Raw genomic sequence first — 10,496 nt, forward strand, 5'->3', positions numbered from 1 at the left:
CTATTTAAACAATACTAAAGATTTGCTGGCTCAGTTTGAAAAGTATACCCTCCAGCAAATACCTCGGGATCAGAATTCGAACGTAGATGCCTTAGCCAAACTCGCAAGCGCGAAAGACGCTGACACGCTAAATATTGTGCCAGTAGAAAGATTGTACGAGCCGAACATACGAGCAGATGAAACCAATATGGAAATCCAGATGGGGGACACATGGATGGCGCCTTACTTGGAATATCTTACAAATGGTGTACTACCGGCAGATAGAAATAAAGCCAGAACCCTCCAGAGGCAGGCTGCTAGGTACATACTGGTCGATGGTGTTCTTTACCGAAGAGGATATTCCATGCCGCTGCTCAGATGTATTACACCGGAGCAAGCTAAAGAACTGATGAGGGAAGTACATGAAGGCTTCTGCGGGGATCACGTTGGGGGGCAAAGTTTGGCGAAAAAGATTCTAAGGCAGGGCTATTTCTGGCCAACTATGAACGAAGACTCAATGGAGTTCGTGCGAAAATGCGATAAGTGTCAGAGATTTTCCAAAATCTCACCCGCAGCTCCAAACGAGTTAAAACGGATGTAGAGTCCTTGGCCTTTCGCAGTATGGGGTATAGACTTGATTGGATCCCTGCCAACAGGAAAAGGTGGAGTGAAGTACGCAGTCGTAGTAGTCGACTACTTCACCAAATGGGCCGAAGCTGAGCCACTCGCTACCATAATGACCAAGAAAGTTCTTGACTTTTTCATCAAGAACATTGTTTGTCGATATGGCACTACTACAAAATTGACATGGGACGATGGCTTTAAACCGTCGTATGGACTATCATACGTCGTTTCTAATACCGTCGTCCCATGCAATGTCATGCCATGTAAAGCATAAAACAACAGTTGAAATAAAAGTGTCATCTCCTGTCGTACATGAGATGATGGGTCCTATACAAACGTTGTCTCTTGTGGTACATGAGACGACAATTTCTGTGCAAGCGTCATCCACTGTAATAAATGAGACAGCAGTTCCTACTAAAGCGTCATCTTCCTGCAATACATGAGATGAAAATTTATGTGCAAGCATTATCCCCTGCAATATATAAGACGACAAGTTCGTGGAGACCGACGTCCCATGTAGAATATGAGAATTTTTTCATTTCTCTATTTTCAACCACTATATTCATTCATAATTTCCTGTGTAATTACAACATAGTTCAGACATAATCAATAGACAGACAAAATCAATAGAACTCAGTATGTTCCAAATCTAAAAATTACAATATCAAAATATACACTTGGAATAACTATGTAAGTACTAGCTAAATACTACAATTAGTATATTTTTTAATTCTGATTTCAAAAGTTACTCTAGCTATGACTCATCCGCTCAAGAAGCTTGGCTGCCCATTCATTTCGAGTTTCATTAATTTCGCCAAGTGTATATGTATTCTTTCCACCACACTACAAAACACAAAATAAAAACTAAGCCAGAAATTAAATCCAATAGAATTGTAGTTCAATACTAATAAATACACTTACATTACTAGTTAGCCATCGCATTGGTGTCTCATTCAAGCAATAGTCCTTCATCATCCTTATGATATAAAAGCCGCATTCTACTGACGATGTTTGACAAGGGAAATTGACTATTTTCCACTTGTAATTTTTTTCATTCCTCCCTGTCTTTCGCTTAATGTGTGAAGAGACACTATATGTACATCAATATGAAGAGCATATTAATTTTTTATTTCCATATCAAATAACCATATTATATTCTAAAATGAGTTTCAAATGTATTACTTGTTCATAAGGTTCTTCAAATCATTTGGAGGAGATTTTCTAAGTGGATCAAGATAGTAACATGTATGGTCATCTGGATCAATGATCACTAACATCCAGTGACGTCTGCATTTAAACAAAGTTATTAAAATAAACATCATAAGGTATAAGTAAAATTAATATTAAATGAAAATTTTACTTACAAGAAATGGTATGGCATTAACCAAGTTTGACCCATTACTGTGTTATTGATACGCTCTGAGATAATTTCAGCCCAATTATCCATATTTGTCCCAATTCTCAATGACCACAGTGGCTTAATGAAACCAAAAAAGTGTGATATCTCTCTATCGCACAACTCGGAATGTATTATACTACATACATGAAAGTTAATGATATTATAGTTATACTTAAAAAGAAACTAAAATATATAATGTTTATTAATTTAAAATTTACCTGATATAGAATGAAATGCAAGACGCGCCGATTTCTTCCATAAGTCCAAATTGTACTATATCCTCATGTGAGATATATAAGGTATATTGTTCACCCATAATATTGGTCTCCATAAGAATGTCAATCATGAATCCTGGTTCTACGTACTTAACTGAACCTAGAAGTATCTTCATAAACATGGGAAGTCCAGTGGGAACCTTGAAGATAATCGGCGACTTACTAGCCATACTTGATCCTGCCTCTTCTTGAGTAGTGGGAAGATGTTGTGGAGGATGTTTTAGGTCTTGTGTTGGTGGACAAGCTGCTGAAATCCTCTTTCTCTTTAGTCTCTTGGGTTCCTTCACAATTAACATGGAAAATTTAGATAAAAAAATCACAAAATACATTCAATTTGTTATCAATGCAAATGCTCGTCCAAAATTGATCTCTTCCTTTCATATATACATGTATAAATATATATATAATATTCTTCATGGAGGGCTATAATTCTTTTAGTTGTAGTAGGTGAAAACAAATGTATTAAAAAATGTAAGAATTTAGGAGTGTGAACATATATGGTTGTACATGGGAGGCATAATGAGAAAGACATTTTGAAAATTTCGCAAAAGAGAAGTTTCTAACACACTATTTTATTATCTGTCTGCAGCAGCACTTGTAATTTATAGGGTGTATTCCAACCAAAACCAATAATGTAAATATATAATTTAAGAGACTAATTAAGTATGCTATGTCAATTCCTTTGGCACATGGCTCCTCACCAGTACCACACCCATATATTTCTTTGTCAAAATCCCCATCTATTACACAATTTACTCCCTCTCTCTCCATGAAATTAAACATTTATGGATCTTTCAAGATGAAAAATTTTACAGCACACTAAAAGTTACCTGTTCATGATCATAAGTAATGATCAGATGCGATGACCAAGCAACATAACTGTTGACCGCATGAACCACAAGAGTCATCTCATCCCCAACTGAGACAGGTAGTTTTGCACTCCCATCTAGACATCTATCAACAACCACGCGATAGTTATCAGGTGCTAAACTTTTCCCATGTACATTGCCTTTGGTAGCCACCACCCGTCCAAGAGCCACAACATCACCACCTTGCCCAATGTATAATTTTCACTTAACATCTTTCTGCAATGATGTTATAGTTAGTATAAGTTAAATAATCATTTCTTAAAAAATATAAGAGAATTTACCTTTAGTGGCTCAGGATGAATAGAAGGTGAAGGTGTAGGTGTCTCATACAAAGTACTAGTGTCAACAGGTGCCTCAACTCCTGGAGTAGTGTCCATCAGTACCTCAACTTTTGGAGTAGTGTCAATTGGTGCCTCAACATCTGGAGTAGTGTCCATCGGTGCCTCAACTTCTGGAACAGTGTCAATTGGTGCGTCAACTTCTATTGTATTGACTCTAGAATGGCTACCAAAGCTAGAATGACTACCAAAGTTAGCTTGCATATGTGCCATCTTGGTTGATAATTCTTCAAGCTTGGACATGAACGATTCTTTCAACTTTTCAATCTCTTCCCTATGTCGTATGTTGGATTTTCGTTCGAACTCAATTTGTTTTTTCTACAAGCCTCTTAGACCCCCCCCCCCCCAACATGCTTATGAAAGTAGTCTCTTTGTGTGACACCTCGACTCTGGCCTCGAACTCGACCGGGGTGCTCAGCAGTACCTAACACTTGTGTTAGGATGTCATTTGTTTCGATTTCAATCAGTTTGCCCTCTTTTTTTTGCTAAAGCATGTCTTTCTGTACAAAATTTAATCAATTATATGTTTGTTACTAAAATATAAAACAATTACCAAAAGTCATTTAACATTTTACAACTTACGATGGCCTCTCCCTTGACCTTGTCACGCTCGGTGACATAGTTGCCAGAAGAATCTTTTCTGGCCTCCTTCCAGAGTAGAGATCGATCTATTTGCGCTGTTGTGCCCCACTTAGCTTGCTGCATGTAATAGAATTAGATCAATTTTAACATCAAATGAAGAAAACATAAAATCAGGCATAATACGTTCTATATATGTACTTACTAAATCAGCTTCCAATTCAGTATAGCTATGGCGTGAAGTCCTATGAGGGTATTGTAAATGATTATGCCTTTCTTGTTGTAATTTTCTAAAATCTTGAAACTCTTTGGATGTCCTTCTCTTGACAAATTCTTTCCAATGTGTTTCTTCTATATGATAGCTTGGTGGAGGTTTATCGAGACCACGAGGGTTTGCCTCCAAAAGAGATGGGTCATTAAGGTAAGGGACTATAAACTTCTTTTTCAAATTACATTTGAATTGTCTCCACTTATTATTACCCACTGAGCCAATAATATTTTTTCGCATATTCTCATCTAGGTGGAAAGCTAGTTGCAAATAGTTTAAGAAACTTTGTAAGCAAAAAAAAATATATAAAACTCATCAATTTATTTCAAAACATAGTAAAATGTCTTACATTGACACCCTTCCATAAGCTGTCCAATATAGATTTAGGAACTTCGCGCCAATTGTCAATGTTAATTGGCACCATACTTTTGGCTTGCATTCCTAAATAACATTGAAGCTCTCTGTTTGGGGTCCCGATCGATTGCCCCCTGCTATTGAACCTCAAATGGCGTTTCATTCCTTTAATTTTATCTGCTATGATCTTCGTCAATCGCACTATGCCTCGTGTCCGCTTATGTGTTTTCTTTTTATCTTCCGCGTTCTCTTTATTATTATCCTCCTCCTCGTGGTCAACATCCATGAAACCACCATCAGTCTGCTCATCGATGGAATCAATATCAGCTTGCTCATCAAATGGGTCCATGATCCTGTCAACACATGAAACAGAAATTATTAGAAAATGTAAAAAATCAATGAAGTAAATTTTTAAGTAAAAGAAATATTAAGATCAACGAAGAAAATTTATAGTAAAAGATAATATTATATGTCATTCATAAAAATGAAATCTTACTATCCAAATTCCATCACCATCTTTTCGTACATATGGCCCAACAGTTGCTTCAACTCCCTCAAACTCAGGGATAAAACCACACTCTTTTTCTGAAGTTTGTAATTCACCAAAGTCATGTTGTTGATCGTCATCATGCACTATGTCTCTTGGTTGTGAAGCAAGCACTATTGACCATCTTGATGAAGTAGGATCCTCAACATAAAACACTTATTTAGCTTGACTTGCCATTATAAATGAGTCTTTTTTATGTCCTATTTTATTCAAATCAACTTTAATGAAACCTAACTTTTCTTTCTCCACACCATTTTTGTTGTCTACCCAATCACACTTGAACATCGGCATCCTAAATTCACGATAATCAAGCTCCCATATTTCTTGAATGACACCATAAAATTTCATCTCACCATATATAGGAGAAATGCCACTGAGTTGAAGGGTCACAATAAAATTGAATTTTTCTGTAATCTATTGAGTGAAATAGTGAGTAAAAAATAAATTATAGAATTGGTTAAGTTGATGCTAACTCTGGTAGTAATACAAGGCAATAATATAAATCAAAACATAGTATTTATATCAAATATCTCATAGAAATCTCTTGATTGCACAAATTCAAAAAGAGCATTAAATAATCCAAAAGGCTAAGTCGATATATGAAATACCTTATTGCTCACGAGGCCTTTTTCTGCATATGAAAAAGTACTTCCAAGCAGGCAGGGGACATGTAGTTCTTCTATTATTAGTTACTGCATTGAAAATTAATGTTACAGTTAGTTTTACTATTACTATTTACTAAAAAGAATTCAAGGAACATGATGTGTATGTAGTAAAATGGATAATGCATGCATGCATGCGATAAAAAATAAACAGAGGCTGAAATTAAGTTCCAGGCTTGAACCATACCAGACTAAATAACTGGTGTATACAACAACAATTAAGAGAAAGCAAATGGATAGATATAACAATATATGAAGTTAATACCAATGACTTTGGTTTGTAGTCCTCTGTTTTAAAATGTCCCACAAAGTGTCAATGTCAAGAGCATGAGGCAAAACAAATAACAATCCCTTTTGAAGACCATAAACTGGGGCCATATATCCTCTACAAGAACCATAACCATTCATCAAACAACCAAGTATAATTTACTTGTTAAATAGTATCATTAATTATAGGAGTAATTGATCATAATGTTGAGAAAGATATAACTCACATAGTGCATAACTCATATCTATCTTTAATTGGTACTTTATGGTATAAAAGGGAAAGGCTAACTATTTTATCATTTAAGATAAATAAACTTATAGCTTGATTCAAACCCCATGTGTCAAAAGCATATTTACCTCTATATTCTTACAAACAAAAAAAAGATGTAACAAATTAGCTAGTATGGCAAAACAAAAATAGGAAAGGTGGTCCTTTCAATCGAGGAAAGTTTGCCTATACTCAATAAAACAAGATAAACTTTCGAAAGAGCTATTGTTAGACCAAAAGTTCTGACAATAAATTCTTCTTATATTTAAATCATTCAAGTATTGAACATAATTATAAAAACTTATAAAAGACACTCGCAAAAAAAAATACTCCGAGCGGATCAAATTAGTCAAAATTCTCTAAAAAAATATATATATTTACAAAAATGTTTGTAGCTTAAGTTGTAAGTATGGATCAAAAAGCAAGGTTCCTTAAATGATCTCATTGTAATCTACATTAGATGTTTCAAACCCAACTTATAGAATCTAATGTTATAACTAACTTTAGGTTGATTATTCATTGGTTCTACATCTGCCAGACTTCTATAGAAAGATAATTAGTAGACTATATACTTCACATTTAATCAAATGGTGCCTTTTGCCTACTAAATGCTTTAAAAGAGTACTTCTATTCCAGTGAAATATGCATCTATTATATTTGAAATATAAAGTTGTGCCATTTTTGTATGTTTTCTCAGGTAGAATTTATCTTCCACAAATGTCCCTTTCCTACAGTTGACTAATAACATATGCTAAATAAGAAATGAACCTTCGAACCCAAATTCAAAAAATCATATAAGCTAATAGCCAACATTCTCTTCTATAATGGCTAATGTGATAATTACCAAACACCTTAATTACATAAATTATACAACTAAAATGAATATTTTATAAACCCTTCTATTCTCAAAAATGAATCTTATTCACAAAATTGAATCAGATAATGGAACATCCCATTCAAAGAAACACATATTCAATCAAATCTTTAGTATTTAAACCAAAAAACTCAGTGCAGAGAAAGAAAGAAAGAAAAAAAAGAAAATACCCAAAGTCTTTGTGGCTATCACTGTGAAGAAGATAGAGAAGCAGGAACACGGTAGCGAGAAGAGCTTTACGCCGGAGATGGGTGGAGGGCAGCGATCGAACGGTCGGAGTGAGAGTTAGGCGCGAAGACGCCAGAGCTTTAGGCCGGAGATGGGCTGGACCACGAGCAGATTAGGGCTTGCCTGTATCCGAGGAAGGAGCCGTCGTCGCCGCCGTCACCTGGGTTGTCGCCGTTCTCCCTAGTTGTCACAGATTGTTGGATTACAATTGTCGCCGCCGGTAGCTGTTATAGCATAGGGTTGTGCTATCGATTTATGCAGAAGAGAAATGGTAAAAGACTTTACCCCTAATTGCCTAATTCTATTTTAAAGATACTGGGTCATTAGTTTTTTTATTTAATTTCTTTTTATATATTATATTTTATTAGTTTAAAGACATTAATAAAATAGTATATATAACTAATAGAAGTATGACATTTTTTTTATTAATTTTTATCTTAAAAGTATTATTAATATAATATTTTTTTATTAGTTTTATCTTAAAACTATTATTAATATAATATTATTAAATAATTTAACAACTAATATTAAATAACTCTATTAAATTTAAATTTGAATTATTAATTATTATTTCTGTTTTATAAATATATTTGCATAATATATTAAGTATATTTATTAATTCATATTAAAATATATACAAATTTAATTAATGCCAAAAAAATTGGGTTGCATTGAGACAACGTTTCTATTAGAACTGTCTTCTCGTGTTAAAGGTAGATACGTGACGACAGTCTCTATAGAACAGTCATCTAATGTAATCTTCAGTTTGAATGGCATGACAGTTCTAGAGAGTCTGTCGTCTCATCTCTACTTTTAACATGAGATGACTATTCTACTAAAAATGTCGTCTGATGTGCATCGTCTAAGTACAATTTTTTAGTAGTGTGGTTTGCCTCGAAAAATTGTCTCAGACAACGGCACCCAGTTTGACAGTGACTTATTCACAAACTTCTGCGAAAGACATGGAATCGTCAAAAGCTTTTCTTCAGTTGCACATTCACAAGCAAATGGGCAAGTTGAAGTAGTGAATAAAACGCTTAAGGACACCCTGAAGAAAAGACTTGAAGACGCTAAAGGAGCATGGCCAGAACAGCTGACTGAAGTACTCTGGTCGTATAGAACTTCTCATCATGCAGCTACAGGTCATACCCCATTTTCCTTAGCTGACCAGGACCAGAATAGCCAACTGATGATGGAGTCCCTAGACTCAATTGAGGAGAAACGAGAAAGAGCTCAACTCCGAGTTGCTGCGTACCAGCAAAAGGTCGCCCGGTATTTTAACTCAAAAGTAAAAGAAAGGAAATTCAACGTCGATGACCTAGTGCTACGACGAGTTTTCTTAAATACCCGTGACCCTACTTCTGGAGTGCTCGGACCAAACTGGGAAGGACCTTACCAGATCGAAGAAGTCCTTCATCCAGGCACCTACAAGCTTGCACGCTTAAATGGAGATCTCGTTCCACGCTATTGGAACGGTGAACACCTGCGCAAGTATTACCAATAAACAGTCCTTTTTAAAGGACTGGCTTGTATTAATTTTTACTTTTTACAAGTTTCGAAAAAGGGTTAGCCACGTTGTATGGCTAATCGCTTATAAGTGTAAGATCTTTTTAAGATCACTCGTAAAGACATGTTTAGTCCATTTTTAATACGAGATTATAAGGGACTGTGTGCAGCCAGTCATTCTTGCCAACCTTTGTAAATTTATTTTTACAAGTATTTGTTCATTACGTGTGTTGTTTTGCTGTATTACGTTTCCTATCGAGCTGTAATGTTCGCACAGGTCGTGGTCAAGGCAAGTGACCAAGGACCTAAAGCTCCTCGATCACTTGGGGGGCATATAAGGTACATCGATAGCAAAGCATACCAATAAGTATGTAAACACATGAACAAAATAAGTGAAAGCATGCTACTGTACTTAGAGTATTTTTCAAAATTTATATTTTGTTAAATCAAACCAAAGTACTATGCTAAGTTCGGTCATGCGAACAGATGTTATAATAGACAAAAGTATTATAGTATCAAAAAGCATTTTGTCACACCGCGAGCAGTATTGCTCGAATGTAATTGTTTAATTAAAAGTAAAAAAGCTGCCCTCGCAGCAATAAAAACCAATTGTCTTTACAATTAGACCCGTGGGCCATAAAAATAAAATAAAAGAAAAAAAAATATTGAGGAGCAGGAGGGTCTTGAGGATTGGGAGGAGTGCCTTGGTCAGCCAGAGGACCAGCTTCAGCGTCAGCAGCAGGCACCTGGCCTTCTCTTCTTCTTCCAACCGGATGGCGCACTGCGCCATTAGAGTCCTCTTCAACTGCTTGGACAGGTAGTTGAAGTTGGCCTCCCGGTTGTGCTTCCAGAATTCGTAGAAGTAGAGGTGAGTGGCCTCCTTGTACTTCTTCAAATTCTTGGCCCCGTCCTCCTCGAGCTCCTGCACTCGCTTCTCAAGCTCCCTCGTCTCCTGCCTACTGGCGGTCAGATCAAATCCAAGCTGCTTACATTCTTGGGTGACAAGCTTGGCACTTTCCCTGAATTTCTCCCGAGCATTGTTGGCTTTCTTCAAGGCGTCTTGGGCGTCCAGAAGCTCCTTGGTGAGAGTAGCTTTGTCCTCGCACATTTGTTCGTACTGTTTGGATAGCTCCTTATTCTCCTCGAGCAGCTTGTCCTTGTCAGCCTCAAACGCTTGCTTTGTCTGGGCAAGCCTGGAGTCGAAGTTCTTGCCCCGAGAAACCAACGCCCCAACACGGCGCCAGTCAGCAGTTAGAGTTAGCAGCCCCTAAAAGACAAAAAAAAAAGAGATAAAGTAAGGGAAAGAAATCAGACATAAATGATAAAGTAGTAGGAGATGACTTACGCTAACTATCTCGTTCAGCCCTCTATTGACGACCTGATCAGCCTCCATTGAAGCGGTTTTGGTGATGGTGGCCTGACTACGTCTGTACTTCGAGAGTTTGTATATCCTCTCTCT

The 10,496-nt window shown here is 36.3% G+C and overlaps 1 protein-coding gene across 6 annotated transcripts; it reads right to left on the reverse strand.

Moving 5' to 3' along the window:
- Window positions 1-1,113: 1,113 nt before the first annotated feature.
- Window positions 1,114-7,771, reverse strand: LOC133777502 (uncharacterized). Of its 6 annotated transcripts, none has more exons than XM_062217144.1 (13): window positions 7,474-7,771; window positions 5,841-5,924; window positions 5,182-5,646; window positions 4,681-5,038; window positions 4,269-4,460; window positions 4,067-4,183; window positions 3,428-3,984; window positions 3,108-3,362; window positions 2,221-2,558; window positions 1,968-2,138; window positions 1,786-1,890; window positions 1,525-1,693; window positions 1,114-1,446 (listed from the first exon to the last, which is right to left on the reverse strand). In XM_062217144.1, the coding sequence occupies exons 8-13, from the start codon at window positions 3,183-3,185 to the stop codon at window positions 1,354-1,356; spliced, it is 954 nt and encodes a 317-aa protein (XP_062073128.1). In that variant the 5' UTR covers window positions 3,186-3,362; window positions 3,428-3,984; window positions 4,067-4,183; window positions 4,269-4,460; window positions 4,681-5,038; window positions 5,182-5,646; window positions 5,841-5,924; window positions 7,474-7,771; the 3' UTR covers window positions 1,114-1,353. The 6 variants fall into 6 exon arrangements, with proteins under 6 accessions (XP_062073128.1, XP_062073130.1, XP_062073126.1 ...); XM_062217146.1 differs by having other exon boundaries at window positions 3,428-3,980; window positions 4,269-4,591; XM_062217142.1 differs by having other exon boundaries at window positions 4,269-4,591.
- Window positions 7,772-10,496: the final 2,725 nt, after the last annotated feature.

Source organism: Humulus lupulus, chromosome 5 (assembly GCF_963169125.1).
Source record: "Humulus lupulus chromosome 5, drHumLupu1.1, whole genome shotgun sequence".
NCBI lineage: Eukaryota > Viridiplantae > Streptophyta > Magnoliopsida > Rosales > Cannabaceae > Humulus > Humulus lupulus.

Excerpts from the sequence above, each read along its gene's own strand:
- LOC133777502 (XM_062217145.1), bottom strand. The coding sequence starts at position 3,185 with ATGACTCTTGTGGTTCATGCGGTCAACAGTTATGTTGCTTGGTCATCG. Across the intron at positions 1,694-1,785 it reads TTGAAGAACCTTATGAACAA|TGTCTCTTCACACATTAAGC; the intron begins GTAATACATTTG and ends ATGTACATATAG. Across the intron at positions 1,447-1,524 it reads TGCGATGGCTAACTAGTAAT|TGTGGTGGAAAGAATACATA; the intron begins GTAAGTGTATTT and ends TGTGTTTTGTAG.